Below are 19661 nucleotides of genomic sequence, written 5' to 3' on the forward strand. Positions count from 1 at the left end.
TGTCCAGTGGTATTAATAGGATTTCCTAGATGTGGCCTATAAGATTAAGTCAGACACAAACCGATTTACAAATTGTTCCAAACAATTGCTTCTTGAGAGATTACTTTCTTTGAGTTAACCAAGTAATAAAGGTAATTTTTAGAAAGTTATGCATTGTACCGAAATCTAGGGCTTCACTTTGTAAAAATAATGCTTAAGAATCATCTGGCTATCTTACAGTGATTTTTTTTTTCTGGCTAATAAAAAGTGAATACGTGTCACTATATTACATTTGGAAAGGCATGAAGAGAGTCTACACCATTGATTTAAAAGCTAGATTTAAAGGAAATGAGTGTAAGAGGAATTTAATTTCATTCTAGGTGACCCTGATTCTTCTTTGAGGACTGTATTTTAATTCCATCAGTTTTGCATTAATAAAAGCCCTTTTAAACAATATTTCTTTTTCCTCCTATAGGTTGTTTCCTTTTTGAGTAACAAGGGAGAAAATATCTTAAGGGCAAATAATTTCAAATCCGATTTATCCTTCCAGTATTTCCCTGAATTCATGGTGGCTTTCATCTAGCCATCCTACGGACCATGCTATATTCTTTCTATATACGCTTTCAAGACAGCTTAAAAGTTGTTCCTTTGTAAGTCTTTTTTGACGTCTTTGTCTCACTACTTGTGTAAGCACAGGTAGGTTCCCACACGTCAGGCGGCTTGCTCTATTATAGCAGGAGCAATAGCAGTATGCTACGATAGTAGTTGATATAGCTCTCTTCCTTGAGAGGCGGATTTTCAAAGATAAGTACTGTGTGTTTATTGCCTTTTTATTCCAAGTGTCTGGGACACAGTAGGCGCTTTGTAAATGTTAATGAATGTACAAATGGAAGAATAAAGCAGTAAATGAACAAATGAATATGAAAGTAATATGCTCACCATTGGCCCAGGTTTTCCAGGCATGCCATGTGCACCTCGTTGTCCCTAATTAGGAGAAAAAGCAACAAGCCAGGATAAGATTGACTTTTCTACACTAATTGCTCACAATTCATTTATTTTATAAAAATTTCCATATTAAAGATTGGAGAATAAATATGAAGGTTAACTGGCAACAACTTTAACTAGGTTAGGAGCAATAAAAATACACATTTATACAACATGAGTAAGGTAGCGATAAACACGTCTATCTATATAGCAATAAGAAAGAAAAATCAAGATTGAAAATACAGAACAGATTAAAATGATTCTTTTCACTTGAATATATCACCTTCTATCAAATGAGCTCAAAGACAATGAAATTTTGAACACCTTGGTCTTTGTAATAACCAGAGTAACTCAGAGACAGAAAGCACTCTTTATAAAACAAAACACTAAAGCACGTGAGCTCACGCATGTGCACACACACACAAAGGGAACTAAATAGTATTGAATGCTATGGGTGTCACCCAGATCCCCTTTCAGCACAGAAATAATCATTCTGCCTCCTCTGGACAGCTCACGGTTGAAACCCTCCCCATAAACTGCTCTCAGCTGAAAAGAGCTGGCTCTCCCAAGGTGATGCCCTTCCCTGGTCAATGTAGTGGTACAAAGGATTAACCCCCATTAGAAACAAGTCTGAAGAGCCATCCTAGAGCCATCGTTTCCATGGAACTGAAGACGCGTGGAGACAGAGGTCTCCGTTGCAACTGTAACATAGTTTAATTTCTCCCTGTGACAAACCCTGCTTATTTTATAAATTTCTTCATTAGTGTATTCCTGAGAGTACTCCCGGATAAGTTTCCTGCATACAAGTCTCTGCTTTGAGGCTGTTTCCTAGGAAAACTGACCCGTATACCATTTGTGCTGGAGGTAGTATGAGAAAGCAGGATCTAAAATGGAATTTTTAAGCTGGGTTCGTTACTGGCCAGTTGGTGACAGATGGTGTGTGGATTTCTCTTGGCATTCTGCAGTGATGACCATACACCAAACAAGCTACAAGGCTCATACAACATGTCGAGGCAGGATCCAAGAAAGAATGTGTAGGACTAGGTCCTGAAGGTACTGGATGGAGAGGGACAGGATATAAAGCTGGAGAATTTTAATGATATGGAAGCAATCTCCCGTAACAACACATACTTAACACTCTGGGGATGGTGTTAACAAGGAATTGGTTCTTGGAAATTTGGCAAGAGCAATGGCCCACATTAAGTGAAGTAGAAATGGCACAACTGCCTTGGCAGATAGCAGAAGAAAGCACAGAAAAGTAGACTGAATATACTCTGTAAGGCTGCATAAGGCAACAGATAACTGTATTCTATAGTATCCTCTGCATTTCCAGAGGACATACTGCTTATCAAAGTGATAAAGAATAGCCTAGTGAGAGGGTCTCACTTCTCCTGAACCAAGGCCCTGACTTTGGTACCACTGAGAAGCTCCAGGGTGATTGCCTTCTGTGGGGTAAAAGCAGGGGATGCTATAAACCTGGGATTCCTAATTCTAGTGGGGATGATAGGATATCAGAATAAAAGGGGACAGGTGGCAGTCCATAACCGTCAAAGGAAAAGTGGGTGAGATGTAATGACTTCCAAGTTTGAAATATCAGCTAGTACAGCCTGACCTCCAGGGAGCTGTGAAGAGAATTAATAGAATACGCTTCCCACCCAGGTTCAAGGTACACGGGCAAGAGTATTTCTCAACCTGTACAATTAAAATAAATCAGAGGGATTGGATCAGGAAATTCAAATCTTTAAAATGGTTTATTCATAGTACTCACCTTTTAGGATTGTGATGAACAAAAAATAAAGATGTTTAGAGGAATACTTGGCAAATAATAAGTGTTTGATAAATGTTACCTTTTATTATAATGCCATGACTATTCCAAAGTCTATAATTCTTCATGGACTATATTCCATGCTGCTAAATGTCTTTATTATTTTCTTAATTTCTGTATTAAAATAAGTAGGCAACAAACGTACTGTGAGATGTTAACATTAACAGAAGGCAGGTAGGTGAAGGGTACATGGGAACTCTCTAGACTATCTCTGCACATTTTCTGTAAACCTAAAATTATTGCAAAATAAAAAGTTAAAAATAATTAAAAAATTAAAAAGTAGGCAACCAGGACTGTTATTCTTACTTAAAAGGCCTATCAGTAAAGCATTTGAGTTGAAACACACATACGTACAGGAGCACCCTGTGGCCCAAGTCTCCCTCTCTCTCCTGGCATTCCTCTTGGACCCTGTAGATGAGAGAGAGAGAAAGTATCTCCTGAACCATCTTGTTTGAGTTCTAGGGTACTTTGATTATACTACTCAATCCAATTGAGATTCAACATAACTGGCACAAACAGATTTCACTTAACCTAGCTTTAATGGCCTAAATCCACAATAATCCTGATTTGATTCCTGGGTTACAGAAAAAGAATAAGGACATGCAACAGTTAAGTAAAACAATGTGATGCAGGAAGACTTTCCTATTTGAAGGGGGCAATTATTTTAATGTCCTTGCCTTTCAGTTGATAATCAAGATTATTTCACCAGCTATCATATGTTCTCTATATTGTTTTATTTTTTTCCCACTTAAACATTCTCTTAATATAATCAAAAAAGCAAAGACATGACAAAGAACTAAACTGATACGTACCATAGGACCCATGGCACCCATTGGACCAGTAGGGCCAGCTTCACCCTAAAGCAAAAAGGAAGCCACATTACAAAATGCGAACCCTAGATTGATATTCATATCATTTTGTTCAATGTGTGTGTTACTATAAAGGCTTATTTTCAAAGTGAACATTTGTAAGACATACTTTCAATGAAGGACCTCAAAATTCTGTTATATCACCTTTTCTCAAAATGCAATGGAAATTTAGTTTCCTACAGAAATAAGTGTAAAATAAAATTAGGGATTTAAGTAAGATTGATGGAACCATCACACCTAGCCACATTAATTAGAATTAAAAAACTAATTATTTATCTATGTCTGATAATATTTTAGGCCAAGTAGAATTTTACAAAGCTAAAATTGACTCTAATAATCATTTAAAATCTCTTATAGGAAGCTTAGAAATGACAAATTTAAAGCCAAATGCTTTCCCACATATGTATTTTGTGGTACTTCCTCTGCACTGCCTGGATGTTCTCTCTCCCTCTAGAAACATAAGTAAATTGAGGGAAGAAACAATGGCCAAAAGGTCCTGGAATTAAAAGGATACTAAATAATGGGGCTAATGAACCATCTAACCTCTCAGATATTTTAAAGAAGGAAGAAGAGTGAATGTATTTTAGAGTATATTCACTCTTCTAAAAAAGAGAATGTATTTTATTTTTGACTCCACAGTGCCATCTGCATATAAAGACAACACCATCTGACACTTGTGGAAACCCAGTGCCATGGTGGCTATTCTTAGTGGCAAAGTTAGGTCATGTCATGCATCTTGCTGAATCTTCTGCCACTTATCTATGAAAAATTACATTTATCTACTTAACTATTCATTTCTAAAAACTCCTCTTTCCTTCAGAATTACTCAAGGTGGTTCTGAAAAAATTCGACACCTGAAGCAGAACTGAAATGCTATAGTGAGGTTGTACTGCAATATTATACAATTACCTTGGAACCAGGTGCTCCAACTTCACCTTTAGGGCCCTCAAGACCTTTGTGTCCCTGGAAGAAAAATGTAAATTTGTATCTCACTGCTCTTTTGATTCTTAGACATGTAAAAGAAGAGCCAAAAATAAGCTCACAGAAAGTGTCTTAACGAAAACGGATCTCAAATTTAAAGTTACTCAAAATGTTTCAAAATTCTCAATCTTTTTTAAAAGTCTATTCAAAGAAAATTAAAGTAGGGTTTCCCTCTTTAAATAACATTTTCAATTTGCAACGTTCTCACCTTTTAAATTTTTGTGACTTCGTAGAAATTTAGAGTTACAGATAAAAAAAAAAACATATGGCAGCCTTAGAGAAAACAGTTATAGAGTTTATATAGTTATAAAATCTGGTTTACATCCAGGAGTAATGTTCAAAATATTTAATAACTAGTACAGCAGTAAGCATTCTAATTGTCAGCTAAAGCACTCAAAACAGAGGCCAGCCAGTGTGCACTATGTTTTCAGATAGACAGATAGATACGTAATTTCCATATACGTACATAACACATAATCGTTACATATTAATTGTCTTGCGTTATACAGAGAGAGGCATTCCGCAGCCTTCCAAGTCTGAGTTGGCGAGGCCCCTCCAGGGATCTACTGCACTCTCTGGGGTCAAGTCACTTATTCCACTACGTAGTAATTGCCTGTTTTCTTAACTGTAGCTCATTAGCCTGAAGCTGAAAGCCAGGGACATTTGTCATTTATCACTGCTTTCTCTTTTATAGCACTGTATTCAGTACTTCGTGAGAACTCAAAATATATTTGTTTATAGAATCAAATGAGATTCAAACGAAACGTAAAAAAGCCTTGTGATTTTGGTGAACACATAATTTCTGCAACCACAGCCAGTTACGGACAGTTGACAAATGGAATTGTAAAGATTTTGAAGGTAATGCTCCCCAGACCCTACTCAAGAAGCCACAGTACCTGAAAGGATTACAAAGGATTGAACTTACTCGGTGACCCTTCAGGCCTGGAAGACCAGGAGCCCCAGGAAATCCTCGAGCTCCCTGTGGTGGGAGAGGGGGAGCAGATAAAGCATTTCAGAGTCATTAATAACAGTAGGAAGTGGCTTAATACACTTCTCCCCCCCCTCCACATACAATATATCTGGTACATAGTTTTTCACCAACAAACCTAAGAAGAAAAAGGAGCAGTATATTTTTATCTGTAAAAATACATCTAGGTGATCAAAAATTAGCAAGGGAAACACATTGTTAGAAATGGAAACATGTCTTACACAGAGACATGGATTAATGCCAGGTATTGGTCTGATGACATTTTCAAATGTTCAAATGATATCACCTTATTGTAATTAAAAAAAAAACTATAAGAAAATAAGCCTGAAGCAACATGCTCAGTGTCTGAATCAAGTAGGTCAAAGTATAGGGCAAAAAAATCAGGAGAACTCAAGGAAAACTATGCATTCCTTTCTTTATAGTGTATTTTACTTTTGGTAGAAGAATAAATGCATTTGTGGCAAACCAGTATGTCTTACTTTCTCTGAACTTCTAAATATTAGCAGCAGAATATGATTAGACAGATTATATTAAAATGTGATCAGAAATTATTTTAAACTTAAATGTTCAGGAGAAGCTTGCGGATTTGTGATTGTTTGAAAAACCGAGTAAATGCAATAGGCAACAGAAAGGAAAGTCAAGTAAGATGAAGAGAATGGGTTGGTTCCTTGCGTCAATAATTTCTTAATTTCTGCTAATTCTATGCATCCTTCCCCTAAGCATAGCAAATAAAAAAACAATAGAAATCAAACACAAAATCAAATACAAATGGCACAACTATTTTGAAAAGATGCTTGAAACTTTTCCCTCATACCCTCTCAGAATAGATAAGGACCAGCGACTTGATTATTCACTTATTTTCACTGCCTACATTAATTAGGTTTTAATTGAATGCTATTACCACTGCTACCTGTAGATCGAGCACCTTGATAGCACAGATTGATGCTATCAGTTATCAGTTATTACCAATTACTATTATTAATCTGCATATCCCTGGCACTTAGCCTTATGCCTTCTTAGTGGGCACTCAATGAAAAAGCATTGAATAAACAACAGAATGAGGAAATGGCTTAACATTCATCATCTTCTTCATCTTCTAGACACTCATGCGCTCTTCCTAAATCTTTCTTAATGAACTTCTCTGGTTCCAGCATAATCTTACAGAAATGGCAAAATCCTTCTGTTCTACATTATCATAGGCTTTATTTACTGTTAATCCCATGAATGAATAAATAACCCAATAAATGAACTCTGTAGGATAAAAGCAAAGCGGTAACTCCTCTGTGACCTCTTACAGGGAAAATGTTTCAGTGGTGTTTTGTGGGGGGTTATCATAGGAAGGGCACATCAAACCATGCCCTCTGAACAAATAAAGTTCCACTAATTCTTCTATTTACACAGCCCTCCTTAGGAATTCATTCACTTCAAAAACTCCTTTTACGTGTTTCCACTGGAATGCTCCCCTTTACTGAGATTCGCCTTCCCTCCATACTGAGCAGAAACTCAGTACACATTCATCTAAGCCTATAGGGGAATTACTGAGCTATGTTTTTTCAAATAATTAGTTAACTGTTGAGTTTTTGTGGTCTGTACGGGAATTCTTCTGTGATTACATATCTCTAATATAACAAGAAAATAAACCAGATGTACTAGTGCTCATAAAATTTTTTTTATTCCGCTGAACCAAGACTGTCATCACACCCCAATCACACGTCGTTACACTGCCCTTGCAGAGTGCATCTGTGACACGCCGGTGGGCGCGTTTCCTCCCCATGGAGGGCCCGAGCCATATGCGCAAGACTGCAAGACTCCACCATATGCGGGGGTTCAAGCCTTAACTGGTTGACCTGGAATCTGTGCTAACGACTAAACCACGTGTCTTTGTCTGTGTTGACTATTCAGGCTGGTGGGGGAGGAAATGATAGAGAGAGAAAAAGCAGGGAGCTGGGGAACTGGTTTTGTGTTTGAAACTAAATAATCCTCAGAGCCCTGTAAAGTCTCTTAAAAGATCAGCATTTATTTGTCTAAAAAAATCCTTGCATTGAGCCTCATCAATTTTCAGAAAGTAAATGGAGAATAATTCATTACGTTGGATGTATTGAGTGGTATTGAGTGAAATGGAGGAAATTATGGGATATATAGTAAGTAGGAGGCTGAATCCATTTAGGGGATGTTGGACAAGGAGAAAGTTTAAGAGAGGGAATGTTACAGTATTTTTGCTCGCTTCTTATTTTCTAATTTTCCCCATTGCCTGGGGGGAGCCTATCAAAGAGCGAAAAGAGAAAGGTGGGTTCTGAGTGTGGCCAAGTGACCCAGGTCTTGAATTCTGGTGGAGCCGCTTGCTAGGGACCTCTTGCTGTAGTGAGCCAAGGGGGAAGAAAACAGCTGGATCAGGAGAGCTGGCGATCAGTGCATCTTGTCATGAGATTCTAGGGCCCAGAGCCTCAATCAAGAATTTCAGTCAACAATAGCATTTGGGGAGCAGCCAAAGACGCATCCTGCCCACAATTTATTATTTCTAGCATATAAACAATAAATCAATAAAACTCTCTTTCAAGTGTTGTTTTCAACATGGGGATAATACAAATTTTAAAAACTAAAATGATTTTTAAGAAGATAAACAGGGTTGAGATGTTATGAAACATACATAAGTCAGGCTCATGATTTATCTGAAAATGTGATACTCAGTTTGGAGAGAATCCTTGTCAGGTTATGATATAATTCTCTGGCCCTAGGAGGGCCATTTATAACTTCCTAATATAAAGCAGGGAATTGGAATTATATTATCACTGTGGCAAAATGTCCTGTTTCACAATGACAGAAGGAACATATCTTGGTGACAGTGTCTAATGCAAATGTAGACAACGGATTGCGAGGTAATTTTAAGTGTTCTTTATTTTATGAGGTTTATTATTATACTGTTGTTCTGATAAGTATAAACTTACCGGAGATCCTGCAAATCCCACTTCACCAGGATTTCCATTTCTACCAGGCTCACCCTTTATGGAAAAACAAACAAACAAAAAAGGTGGAGGGAGGCAAAGAGGGATTAAAATGTTCTCTTCTGAGACTAGATGACAAGTCAATTGCAGCTCAAAAGCCTCCTTTAGAAAGCTCACACTCAATGCTCTAAGCAATGTACAAACACTGAGCTCTATTCCTGATGGTGATCCAGTCTAGTAAGTCAGTTTGTAGAGGTTTCATTCTTTTATCAGAAGAAGAAGCAAATACAAAATTATACTGGTCCGACCTAGCTCACCATATTATGAACATCAAAATTTACACACATACACGTACACAAATGCTATGAAGTTCTATGCCAACATGTGACATTTAATTAAAGTGTTTCTTAAAATAATATTTACCATTTCTCTCTTGTGATTAAAAATACTATTAAGAACTACCAGAGATATTTTCTTTATGGCCAAATTCATTGTAACCCACTTAAATAAATCTCATAACACACAAAAAGAAGTGTTTTCCTGGTTTAATATCACACAAAAATTGATGGCCTACCCATGATGTTATCTTTAACTTTGGTACAACTAAGAAAACAATCCAGAAAAGCCAATCTGCTGTTCTTTGATCACCATGTTCTTTGATTGCATGTTCTTAATGTTACAATTGGAAGTTGAGTCTTAAGTTTAATTAAAAATTCAATTGAAGAAATGACTTTTTGCGCATTGGAGAACAAGACTGACACTATTCTGCTACCACATTTTAAAAAGTCATTTAATGAACCTCTCATAATGATGTATTGCAATGAGAGCGATGTATTTCTCCTTATGATCGCATCAAAGGTTCTACCAGCAAAGGTTGTAGCTGCTGTGGCAACCATTCTGGTATCTCATGGAGAAATCACAATGGAAAACCTGAAGAATGCAGGCAAAGAGGCAGAACCTAATAATCTAATACCATCAAAATTAAGAGCACTTTGAGATTTTGTAAAATTCCATTCTGAGTTCTCCAGTATTGGCTGATTTTAATGACAGTTAAATTTGGGGGAAGTGAAATGGAAACCCATGAGTAATATTCATGTTAACACTGTAGCTCCTTCTTAGCCACTTCAAAAATTTCAAAGCAAAATGAAGAAAGGCAGCTTACATCTTCACCAGGTTTTCCAGGAGGGCCCTCTGGTCCACGGGCACCAATTGGACCCTAATAGCAAAATGAAACAAAACAAAAGGAAAAAAAGAATATTTACTTATACTTACTTGTACCTATCAATGATACAATCCAAAATATTGTTGAGATAAATGAATAACTATCAGAGAAAATAACTTTATTAATATTCTGAATTTTATGTTGTATCCTTCAGATTACGTGCTCGACAGAAAAAGAGTTTTAATTTCACAAATGCAAACAGCTCAGCACTTTCTGCTGACCTCTTCCAGAGCCTCTATGTCAACACTCTGCCATAAGAAACACAGCACTTAAGCAAAGTTCACAATATAGGGTTCCTGAACTAGACTGGAATTTCTTGCCACATTAGGAAAGAGCCGGTAAAATAAACAACTCAAGACATCATTATAATGGTGGACCCGTATTGAACTGGGTCTCCATGCTTACTTGACATTTACCATTGGTCCAGGTTCACCAGGTTCACCAGGAGGTCCTGCAGGGCCAACACCACCCTAAAATTGAGAATACAGATTGTATTTAAAAAGAAAGAAAGAAAAATGCAATACAAAATCCTACATTCTCTGCAGTTTGGTCCAGTTGTTCAAAATGCTGGCTCTACCACACTCCAGCTGTGTGACTTTGGGTGAGTCACAGAATCTCTCTATACCTCACTTCCTAATCTGTGAAAGGAGAATGATATGGTGTCTACTTCATTAGGCAACTATAGCTCTTGAGATAACTAACACACGCTGAGGACAGAATAGTGCTGGCACAGAGCGAGCGTCCCACAACAGTAGTTACCACTGCCACCGTGATCATCGTCTTCATCAACAACCACACTTCCTAATCACAGTGGCAGTGATAGAAAGTAGCTTGAAGTAAAACTCCACAAAAGACAGTGAAAATATGGTATCTTTATCTTTGAGCTAAGAATTATCTTCTTCCCCTTTTTTGAAAAATGACTTCCTACTGCCTGTCAAATTGCTACAAAAAATTAAAATAGCATTACAGCACAATTTTATTGGCATTTGCTAGGCTACAGAAGTAAAGTACAGTATTATATTCTTTCTAAAGATTCCATGGAGTGATCATCTTGCCTGTTATTGCTAATAATTCCACGTGGCAATGTTCTTCTATGAGCTCATTTCATAGCCTCAGAATTGGCATGTAACTAATTATGAGAGTTTTCATCATGACATGAGATAATGATCTGTTACTTCAGAAGCACAGGCACGTAGAAATTCTTTACATTGGAGGTCAGTCACCAGATGCTGAAACTTTGGCACCACGAAGAATCTTTGAAAAGTAGACTTGCATGTATTTCTAAGTGAGTGAAAATTAATTGAATACAGCCCACTCAAAGTGAGCATTACAATACACAATTTAAAGGCCAGTCAAAAGCGGTAATGACACAGAGACCGTAATTATATATTTTTCTTTTTTGCTACAGTATGCCATTTAACTATAAAAAAGACTTACCTGCTGCCCTTGTAAACCTTGAGGCCCCCGTGGGCCAACAGGACCCTTGAAAACAAATGAGAATAAAAGTTGCATAGTGTTCATGACAATTTCAAAAATGTCGACTCAGCTTTCGAATTTAGAGAAGTGAAGCTTTGACAGGGGAGGGTGATGATGTTCTGTACTCATCTGGAATACAGCTAGGTTCAAAAAGATTAAAGTCTGGACAGCATTTGGGATGATTTTACACACACCCTCAATGTCATAAAAGGAAATAAAGAGCATGTCTGTACACACCCAATGTCTTTGGGATGAGAACACTTGCGTGCTTAAGGGTGGTTCTGTTACAGCAGAACATTCGACCAAGAAAATTCTTGGCAGGCATAGAGTCGTTATCAAATCGTCTATTTAATTCTTGAGCCTCACAGTAGATAACTCTTGTAACTTAAATGAGCAAGCTGAACAAAAGGCTTATGAAAATATCAACAATAATGATGAGATTTTTTAAATGCAAGTTTAAAATGATTTGGGGCACTGAGTTTTCTGGGTTCTTTCTTTCTTTCATACATACATTTAAAGTATCCACACAGGCTTTCCCTATTTGCACATGAAATGATTACAACTGAGGCATAACAAGGGAAAAAAGGAAAATGCAATTTAATAAATTGTTAATAAATGTCTATGTAATTTTTTAAATGTCACCTTTTAAAAAGTGAAAGCAATTAAATCAAAATCTAGTTTGCTCTTACAGCAAAATCTTAAATTTTTGTTTTGGATCGATCAGGTTTTTAGCTAGTAAGAAAATAAAAGTGTTATTTAAAAAATAAACACGTATGTAATTTGAACTTCAAATGGTTTTAAAACTCGTATTTTAGAAAAATATCCCAAGATAATCACTGAATGAGATCAAACTGCTAATGACTTAACATACATACAAACAAACAATGTTTAAGTTGCTTGAAATGCTGGCCCCAGGGATGGGTAGAAGGGGTGTTTATCTACGCAGTCTGACTTTACACTCCTTATTGTCTGAAATTCCATTAATCTGGGTTGCCTTTGAATTATGTTATGAGCAAAAAAGCATGGGAGAGTTGGTTTGAAAAGTTCATTCATTCAATGAAATTGCATTGCTCCAAATACCCAGGTTAAGGTACTTGCCCAGAGAAAATGGGAATCTTTCTGGCTGTTGAAGAAATTCAAAAGAGGATGGGAATGGCCAAGTGAATAAATTTTAGAGTTGTTGGCACAGGCAGCCAGAGTATTAAGATAAGTAGGAAATAATAAAAATTAAAGTGGCAAAACCTCTCATTTCAAAACTTTGTCAAATAACTTCTTGACACTACCATAAAACAGTTTTTTAAAATTTATTTTTAAAAAGTACAGCTTTTGTTGTGGTGGTGGTGGTTACATGTTTTAAAATTCTTTATTTTCTTTAAATATTAAGTGAAATATACACAGACATCTCTTTATTGATGCTGACAAATACTTTGCATAGTTACAAATGGAACACTGTTGGGTTTTTAAGTGTTACACAGCAGAGTTTGATAAATAAATTGAATGAATGAAGGGATGGATGGATATGTTTCAGAAGATACATATTACGTCTTAATTAGCCAGCTCAAACCTCTCTGCATCATGGTTTTTCCACAAGTACTTTGATTATCAGTAAAACTTGCACTTACCACAGAGCCAGGCATTAATCCTATTTGACTCCCAAGTCCAGATTTTTCATCCAACCCAGCCATCTGAGCTGAAAACGGCTGTAAAAGCAATGTGTTGACATTATTTCACCAGGAAAAGACCTATCTCAACATATTTTTTAAATTGAGAAAAGGACATTCTCTGGGATTCCTAAAGAATGGCTCTTCTGAGAATCATTTTAAACTTTTGACTTTAAAGTAAGGAAAAGATTCAAGACGGTTTTCATTGTATGTGTTTTTGATTGAACAATCTTCCTCAGGGTATTTTATTACTGTTGCTGTTTTCAGGGTAACTGCTGCAAACGGGCCAAATGTCTGGTACTTGACAAAAGCACGGATTATCCTGATAAGTATTTAGCCAGTCTAATCGATTTCAGGTTCAAATTTCTTTATCTGATTTCCTGCCACGGTTAGAGCATGCCAAACATCTGAACAAAACCTAAAAGTGCCTTTAAACATTTATCCCAAAAATTCCAGATTCCACTTCAGACGATTTTTACTTAAATGGTATTCTTCTTTCTTTGTTCATGGCCAGTAAACTTTAAACTGCATCTATTTAAGTTGGTTAAAATTTTACAATCTTCTAATGAATCCCTGAATGTTCTAAAATTGGCAAAAGGTTTTACATATTCTCTTTCACATCTAAAAAACTCTGGTAACCCAACTGACCAAAATTGTCCATATACATTCCAAATGTTCTATTAATTTCCAGATTTTAGTGGCTAAAGAGTGTGTGTGTTGTTTTAAAAATAAATTGGCAATTCCTTCTACAATCAGTTGAAAATCAAATGTATAAGCTGTAAAACAAAAATCCTATTTCAGGATTCCACATGTTCCCTTGTCGTGGATACAATCTACTCATAAATCCCCTACGTCTGCCACTAACAATTCAAAGAGGCAGGTAGAGAAAGACATTTTGTTTTATTTTACTTCTGGCAGGAAACTAATTTTCAGGGAATAAACAGAGAGCATTTTAAATGTCAACTCAGTGGCCCTTTCATATACATCATCATGGATGTGTCATCCTCCGCTGGTGTGGAGGACAAGACACGGATTTTGTTAGCATTCTGAGCCTAGAGGACAGAGAAGGATAAAGACATATTTCTCTTTTCAATTCACAGTGGAAACAAATGTTAGTGGTCCTTTAGAATCAACAGAAAGAACAAAATTCCAGCATCCAGAATTTACATTGAGAAATACAAATAATTTGAAGCAACACTTTTTAAAAAATGCTAACTTTGACTTTTCCAACAATTTTCTGTGGATTTCTTAGTTTTATTGTTATTCATAGCAGCATTGCATTCACATAGCTGCTCTTACAGTCAAGGGTCAACATCTGAACTAACACAATTGAAAATCATAACAATCAATCAAAAACTTAACATTTTATCTAAATACGACATTGAACAATGCACACAACTCACCCTGCTCATGCCATCGGGTCCTGGGTGAGATGGATGTCCAGGAGGTCCTGGGGGACCCGGCTGACCAGGAACACCTGGCTCTCCATCGATTCCCTGAGGACCGCGAGGACCCTGGAAAAATAAGCCAGTAAAAATTAGCACCCACTGCCAAATATGTACTTAGTAGAAGAAAAAGCACAGACTTCTTGATGGAGACTAAGTGTTCATTATTTTAAAAATGAATAGCCATAATCTGTGATTCCAACTCTATGACATTCTGATAAAGGCAAAACTATCAAGACAGTGAAAAGATTGATGGTTGCCAGAGGTTCAGGTTGGGGTGGGGATGAATAGACAGAGCACAGAAGATTTTTAGGGCAGTGAAAATACCCTCATGGTACTATAAGAGTAGATACAGGTCATTATACACTTGCTCAAACCCATAGAATGTACAACCCCAAGAGGGAAGGGAACCCTAAGGTAAGCTATGGACTCTGATGGAGGATGTTGATAATGGGGAAGGCTATGCATGTATGGGGGTAGAGGGTATATGAGAACTCTATATTTTACTCTTAATTTTGATGTGAACCTAAAACTTCCCTTTAAAAAGTAAATCTTAAAAAAATAGCAATCCAGCCACTGACAGTAATTGCATCAGCTCTGCCAACACCATGGATTTCAGTACTGGTCACAGCCCCCACCACTGGGACATGGTATACTGTGGGTAAGAATGTTATTCTTGATGTGTTAAATCCCCGGTAATCAGCCTTCTTGGAATAATTATAAGATTATATTCTGTTCATCAGTATTTTAGAATAAGCTTCCTTATTTGGTTGAGTTTTGCTGTTCAAGGGTATTTGATCAACAATTTTTAAATTCACTTGTCTGGCTTAGATTAATTAACTATGTATGTGCCTGCTTAACCTCCCACTTAAAAAAAAATGTGAAGGATCCTTGATTGGGTTTTTTTTTTCATCTTGCTAATTTTTTAATGCTTTACATAGTCCCTGGCTCAGAGTAGATACCTGGTATATACTTATTGCATTTTCACATTTCAGTCCTCTTCTCTAGTACTTCAAGTCTGGCACCCTTATTTTCCTTACCACTCCCAAAGGTAGACTAGACCAATGAGACACAGAGGGAAAGGCGTAGGGACTCAGCCAAGTCTAGTTCTCAGGGAAGTGAGCAATGAGCTGTGGCGGCCAAACTCCACCCTCCTCCTAACCCACATTCTGAAGGCGGCTTGGGGAACAGCCACGTCCCCAGTCCTGGAAATGCTCCGTCCCCTAACCTCATCATTCCCACAAGTCTTGTTAAGTACTTTCTGGCTTTTTAGCCCTGGAGGTTCTTAACAGACTTTAAAAGGAAAGAAAGGACCAGAGAATTCAAAACTCAATATAATTTTACTAATTAGAAGCAGGGATCAAGAAAAATACGCTAAGTGAGTATAATAGTCAAAGAAGCTTCAACGAAGTCAAAGAGTGGCCTAGGAAACGCAGTAGTCTGACCTACTCACAAAGCCTTGTGTGGAAAACTCTTAATGTGTTTTTAAAGTGTGAAATTGCTAACTGATAACCAGGTATTTTTAATACAAAAAATGAGCTAAAATATTCTCTCTGCTCTCAAAGAGACTTCCAAAAACAAAACCAAAAACCTACATTTAGTGTCAGTGGGAACAGAGAGAAGTTTGGGCAATATTAATCCTCAAAAGCTCATGTCCTTTCTCCAACCTTCTATGATTAATAATCATGTTTCAAGTGCCCACTTTTTCATCAACTTCCTGATGCAGTCTGTACCTCCATGGTATCTCCTCTAAAAAGCCTACATGATTTACTTTTATACAAATTGAGATTAAAATTAATAAAAACTTGTGAAAATTATCCAAAATTAAATGAACATAATAAGCAAGATTACAAGTGAAAATAAGAAAAATATTATAATACATGCACATTTTTTGCTGATAACTATTTTAAACAAAAATTATAACTTTAGAATAAATTAAAATATATTTTTCATATTTCCAAGTGAGCTGAATCACCTAAATTTTATATTAACATAAGTGTTCTATTTATAATCATTCCCTTCCATGCCCCAGGATCTCAGGCAGCAATCTACAATAAAAAGTACTTGTAGACTGCCACTAGGTGGCGACCTTTAAACATTCACAAGCAGAAAGGAATAATAATAACCCCCAAACTGTCAAGAACGTCATTCACTGATGGTTAGTAATATCACACACACACACACACACACACACATTATGAAAAGTTAGATTTGGTAAGAACTGATATATCTGGTATATTCCCCATTTTACAGATGAGGAAACAGACCTAGAGAGGTTAAGTGTCATGTGCAATTAGAACTCAGCACACCATTGCCTGTCCATCTCCTGACAGGTTGCTAGTCTGTCACTCTGAAATTACCAGAGCAATACACTTAAAACTAAGGATGTGATGAGAGACAGTCATGATGCTCATTGGCTAGTAGTGAGGGCTTCATGAGGGTATCTCTATAGCAGTAGTTCTCAGTCTTACGCAATATGCCCCCTCCTCCCCCACTGCCAAGGGACAATTCAGCAAAATCAAGGGACATTTTTATTTGTCACAATTGGATGAGGGAGGGGGCAGGTGCTGCTACTAGCATCTACTGGGTAGAAATCAGGAATGCTACAAACATCCTACAATGTATAAGGAATTATCTGGCCCCAAATATCAGTGGTGTTAAGGTTGAGAAATTGTGCTCTACTCTGTGAGCTTTCTGTAGTGTTTGATGGTAACGGAAGTAAAGGGAGAAAATGGCAGTATCATCCTATATTGTGCCAGCCACAGCTTTTGTCTAGGTAAGCATCTCCTGCAAGTCTTGGGACCTGAGGCATAATAGTCTACCTGTCAGTGTTTTATGACATCGTGCCAGTATCTTGAAAACAGCCATGGTGGTGGGAGTATTTACACGAGGGAAATAAGCAAAAGCTACAGGCTTTTTTTTTTTAATAAGTCAGTTATTAAATACTTACCATCACATCACTGCTTATCAGGATTAAGAGATGAACAGATTTTCTACTTGGGTATCTGCCAGGACTGTCTTGCTCAATTCCAAACAAATAACTACTCTTCACTCTTTTTCACACACACACACACACACACACTCACACACACTTCACACTGATTGTCTCAGGCTTAACCAAGTTAGGAAATGGAGCATATCACATACTAAGTTGAGAAGAGAACAAAGGAGAGGAGAGGAGAGAGATGGGAAGGGTAGGGGTGCAGACGGTAGGGGAGGAGAGAAGAGGAGAGGAGAGAGGAGAGAGAAAGGAAGGGAAGGGAAGAGTAAGAGGAGAGGAGTAGATTCGCTGAATTCTAACAAGAAATTCTGGAAGTCCAAGCACTATTTCCAGAGCAATTTCCACCTGGACTTAGGACTCAGTTTTACCAAATATTCTGGGCATAGACACACAGTATTTGTTCTGCATGACCACATACCCTCCACCCAAGTGAAGTCATCATCCATCTATCTCTGACATCCTAGACCCTGGACAGACATCTGAAGAGCTACCAATAGTGTTTAAGCCACCAGCACTGGGAGGCAGCTCAGCAGAACAGCAGTGAAGAATGGGACATGAGGTAATTGGAACACCTTTGCTGCCCGCCTACGTGGCTATGCCCTACTTCCTTGGGGCCACTGTCATTTACCTGCATGCCTGAAAATACTTTCCATAACTCCGTGTACAGTTTGGAAAAAGCACTGGCAACAAGCTATACTTGGTGAAATGTGTGAAAGCAAAAAATAGTATGCATCAAAGTTGAAACCAACAGCAAGAGTTCCCAGTGACATGATCTAAATTATGTTTTTTCCTTACTTATATATTTAAGGTTGTTTGTTGCCTCCTTGCTCATCTGTTTTTCCCATTTAGATATGGATAAATACATATTTGGAAGGTTAAAAATCCATAAAGAGTTCAATCTTAGTAGCAATCATTAGACAGAATGAAACAGCATAAATCTCTCTGATCGAAATATGGGATAATGAAAGCTATATGCAAATTAATCTAGGTATTTAGTATATAAAAGACATTAGTTTTTGAGGGTGAGATTTAAAAAAAGGAAATAATTGCTATACAGGACTTGGCAATAAGAGGAAACATTTGGCATATATAATAACCTCACATCTTAAGAATACAGAGTTGATTTTTTAAATTTAAAGGTGTTGCCTTTGACAATGAATTTGCTGATGTTTAAAATTATTCCTTTGATTATTTCACTGCAGCAGCTGCTCAGTGAAAAAGGCAGTGTTACTTGGGAAATAAATTCACTATACAACCACTTGAAAGCAAATTTCGTCCTCCAATAATTTTTTCCTTTATCCAATTTAGTTATTCCTGTAGCAACCACAGATCACAGAACTTGAGTGTTTTATCTCAACAACACATTCTTGGCATTGTTTACTCATGAGTTACAACTTCTGAAAACAACATGAGGTACTCATTATGCTTCCTTAGATTCTACTTTATTTTAATTTGACCTCTTAAAAGGACAAAGAAGTATCTGTGTTATCTAAAAAGATAATAGGTAAGTCTTAGTATGTGATGCTTTACTCTTAATCAGGATCAGTGCTCAAGCACTTCATGACATGAATTCGATGTCATGTTTAATAGAAGTGGGAAAGGACCGGTGTCAATGGCTCTGTGCTGCGTCTGGGGAACGTGGTGGAGACAGGCTCACTCGGTACGCAGTACAAGGGAACTCCACTGCCAACTTACAGGTTTTCCTTTCGGGCCTCTCTCTCCTCTCGGTCCTTGTGATCCTGGAGGTCCCTAAAACAGAAAATGATAGTTATGCTTGCAAAACTGTATACTTCAGATATGTTTGTTTTAAAGGTTTACTTGATATAAGAAAATCGGAAAACAGGAGTATCACCCTTCTTTTTCAGTTTATTTCAGTTGAAGACTATAGGAAATATAAAAGCTCTGTGTGCATGCTAAGACTGTTTATTTTAGCACTGAAGCTTTAAGGCTTGTGAAGAAGTATAACATTGCAACAACGTGGAGCCCAGTGAGCTGTATATATTAGTTTGAACAATAACTGTAAATTTGTAAGCACTGTTTTTGCTGTCTTGTTTCAGACATAAAAATTTACAACTTGGATTTTGAGAACTACATAGTTGTACAAACTCCAAATTTTCAATTTTCTGGGGGAATGTATGAATCCATAATGGTACATGCTAGCCCAAACTCTTCATCACTATTCAAGTTGCTTATGAAAGCAATGGAAAGAAAAGCCTCTTATTTCACTACTGCTTTATGTACCTTCAGTATCCAGCATCTTTTTTTGAACTTGATTTAGAATGTTGCAT

The 19661-nt window shown here is 37.1% G+C and overlaps 1 protein-coding gene across 1 annotated transcript in view; it reads right to left on the reverse strand.

Moving 5' to 3' along the window:
* Positions 1-19661, reverse strand: part of COL5A2 (collagen type V alpha 2 chain) — a 128246-nt gene that overhangs the window by 38132 nt on the left and 70453 nt on the right. The window contains exons 6-17 of the mRNA XM_006209993.4: positions 19069-19122; positions 14331-14441; positions 12889-12966; positions 11228-11272; positions 10207-10260; positions 9731-9784; positions 8572-8625; positions 5564-5617; positions 4567-4620; positions 3601-3645; positions 3143-3196; positions 919-963 (exon numbers count right to left, since the gene is read on the reverse strand). Of these exons, the coding sequence (XP_006210055.1) occupies positions 919-963; positions 3143-3196; positions 3601-3645; positions 4567-4620; positions 5564-5617; positions 8572-8625; positions 9731-9784; positions 10207-10260; positions 11228-11272; positions 12889-12966; positions 14331-14441; positions 19069-19122 (702 nt within the window). The remainder of the gene's footprint in view (positions 1-918; positions 964-3142; positions 3197-3600; positions 3646-4566; positions 4621-5563; positions 5618-8571; positions 8626-9730; positions 9785-10206; positions 10261-11227; positions 11273-12888; positions 12967-14330; positions 14442-19068; positions 19123-19661) is intronic.

This window comes from Vicugna pacos, chromosome 5, assembly GCF_048564905.1.
Source record: "Vicugna pacos chromosome 5, VicPac4, whole genome shotgun sequence".
In the NCBI taxonomy this organism is placed as follows: domain Eukaryota; kingdom Metazoa; phylum Chordata; class Mammalia; order Artiodactyla; family Camelidae; genus Vicugna; species Vicugna pacos.